Raw genomic sequence first — 2,018 nt, forward strand, 5'->3', positions numbered from 1 at the left:
CCCAAAAAACAGGGAACACCCCCCAAAAATGGGCACACCCCGAAAGGGACCACCCCAAAACCCCTCCGAACCAAAGACGAACACACCCCCCCAAACCAGGACCCCCCCCAGCACAGAAACACCCCCAAATCCAAGGAATTTCCCCCTGGGGCCCTCAAATAAAGGCACAGTGAGACTGAGGAGAGTGTCGTGATTTTGGGGGGGGGGGGGGGAAAAGGTACATTTTGGGGGGGGGGAAAAGGCACATTTTTGGGGGGGTTAAGGCGCATTTTGGGGGTTTTCGGGCATGTCTCCACAGTGACCTTCCCAAGATGGCGGAGGGGACGCGACATTTCCCGACCTCCTCACGATGGTGGCGAGGCCTTTTCCTTCCCCCACGTGGTGTTTGACCGAAGCTGGGGAGTTGGGGCCACTTTGGGACTTTGGGATCATTTTTGGGAGGTTTGGGATCGTTCACGGCGTTTTTAACTGAATTTAAGCCGCGCTTTCTGTAGCTCGTTTGGACTCCGCCCTCCCCAAGACGGCGACGCGAATACGTCTCTCCCTCCTCAGAATGGCAGCCCCCTGCGGTGTTCCCTCCGTGCTCCGTCGAGCACATCTGGGGCCGTTTGGGACACATCTGGGGAGCTGTTTGGGCTCACTTTGATATTTAGGATAAATTTACGGCGTTTGGGTCCCTCCGGGCGCGTTTTAACTCATTTCGGAGCCAGATTTGTGGCACATTCGGACACCGCCCTCCCCAAAATGGCGGCGCCCTGTGTGTTCCCGCCCTTTTTCCGGCCATGGCGGCCGGAAGTCGCCTCAGAGCCACTTCCGCCTCCCCTTCCTTTCCCGCTCTGCCCTCACGAAATGGCGGCGGCCGAGTCGTTCCTTCCCTTCGGCCCCGGGGCCCGGAGCGGCCCCTCCGCCGCCTCCCGCCGCCGCTCCCGCGGGCCCCGCAACCGCAAGAAGGGCTGGAAGCGCTGGAGCGGCCCCGAGGCGCGGCTGGGCCGCGAGATCGGCGATTTCCTCGAGGACGTGGGGCTGCAGGAGCGGGCGGCGGGGTGAGGAGGGGGCGGGAGGGGGTTTTGGGGGGTCATGAAGGGGTTTAAGGGGGTCATGAGGGGGTTTGGGAGGTGGTGAGGGGGTTTTGGGGGTCTCTAATTTTTGGGGGGTCCCGAACTTTGGGGGGGAGGCTCCTTGAGGTTTAAGAGGGTCCCTAATTTTGAGGGGGGATCTCTAATTTTGTGTGTGCGTGTCTTTTTTCAGGGGCCTGATCTCGGAGCAGCCCAACGAGGGGCTTTTCTTTGTGGACACGGGAAATGCCCCCAAAGGTGAGGGGTTTTTTTTTGGGGGGGACCCCCCAAATTTCACTTTTCCCCTCCCTGAGGGTTTTGGGGGTCCCTGAACTCCTCTGACCCCCCCAGGCCGACGCCTCAGGAGGACCCCAGAGAAGCCCCTTCACGTGGACCTCGTTCTCCAGCCCCTCTCCAAGGTGCCCCCTCCCAAAAAGTGAGTCCAAAGGGGCGATTTTTGGGGTGACACCCCAAAAATGTGGGTTTGGGGGGGGATTTGGGGGGTTCAGAGTCCCTAAAAAGTGAATGGGGGGGGATTTGGGGGTTCAACCCCCCCCAAAAGTGAGTTTTGGGGAGGATTTTGGGGGTTCCAACCCCTCAAAAATTTAGGTTTTTTTGGGGGTTCAAGCCCCCCAAAAAGCTGAGTCTGAGGGAGGATTTTGGGGTCCAACCTCCCCCTCCCAAAAAAAAGAGTGAATTTTAGGGGGATTTTTGTGCTCAAACTGGATCTGGGGGAGGATTTTGGGGCTCAACCCCCCCAGAAAAACTGAGTTTTGGGGAGAATTTGGGGCTCAAACCCCCCAAAAAGTGAGTTTGGGGGGGATTTGGGGGGTTTAAACCCCCAAAAAACGAGTCTGGGGAAGGATTTTTGGGGTCAAACCGCCCCAAAAAAAGTGAGTTTGGGGGGGTCCAAACCCCCCAAAATGAGTCTGGGGGCTCATTTTTGGGGGTCCCACCCCCCCC

The 2,018-nt window shown here is 58.7% G+C and overlaps 1 protein-coding gene across 1 annotated transcript; it reads left to right on the forward strand.

The window, feature by feature from the left end:
* The first annotated feature begins 816 nt into the window (after positions 1-816).
* NOP53 (NOP53 ribosome biogenesis factor) lies at positions 817-1,519 on the forward strand. The gene is made up of 3 exons (XM_027633395.1): positions 817-1,043; positions 1,249-1,313; positions 1,407-1,519. Exons 1-3 carry the CDS (start codon positions 850-852, stop codon positions 1,493-1,495), a joined length of 348 nt encoding a protein of 115 aa, XP_027489196.1. The 5' UTR covers positions 817-849; the 3' UTR covers positions 1,496-1,519.
* Positions 1,520-2,018: the final 499 nt, after the last annotated feature.

Source organism: Corapipo altera, unplaced genomic scaffold, assembly GCF_003945725.1.
Source record: "Corapipo altera isolate COAL_440 unplaced genomic scaffold, ASM394572v1 59176, whole genome shotgun sequence".
NCBI classification, from domain to species: Eukaryota; Metazoa; Chordata; class Aves; order Passeriformes; family Pipridae; genus Corapipo; species Corapipo altera.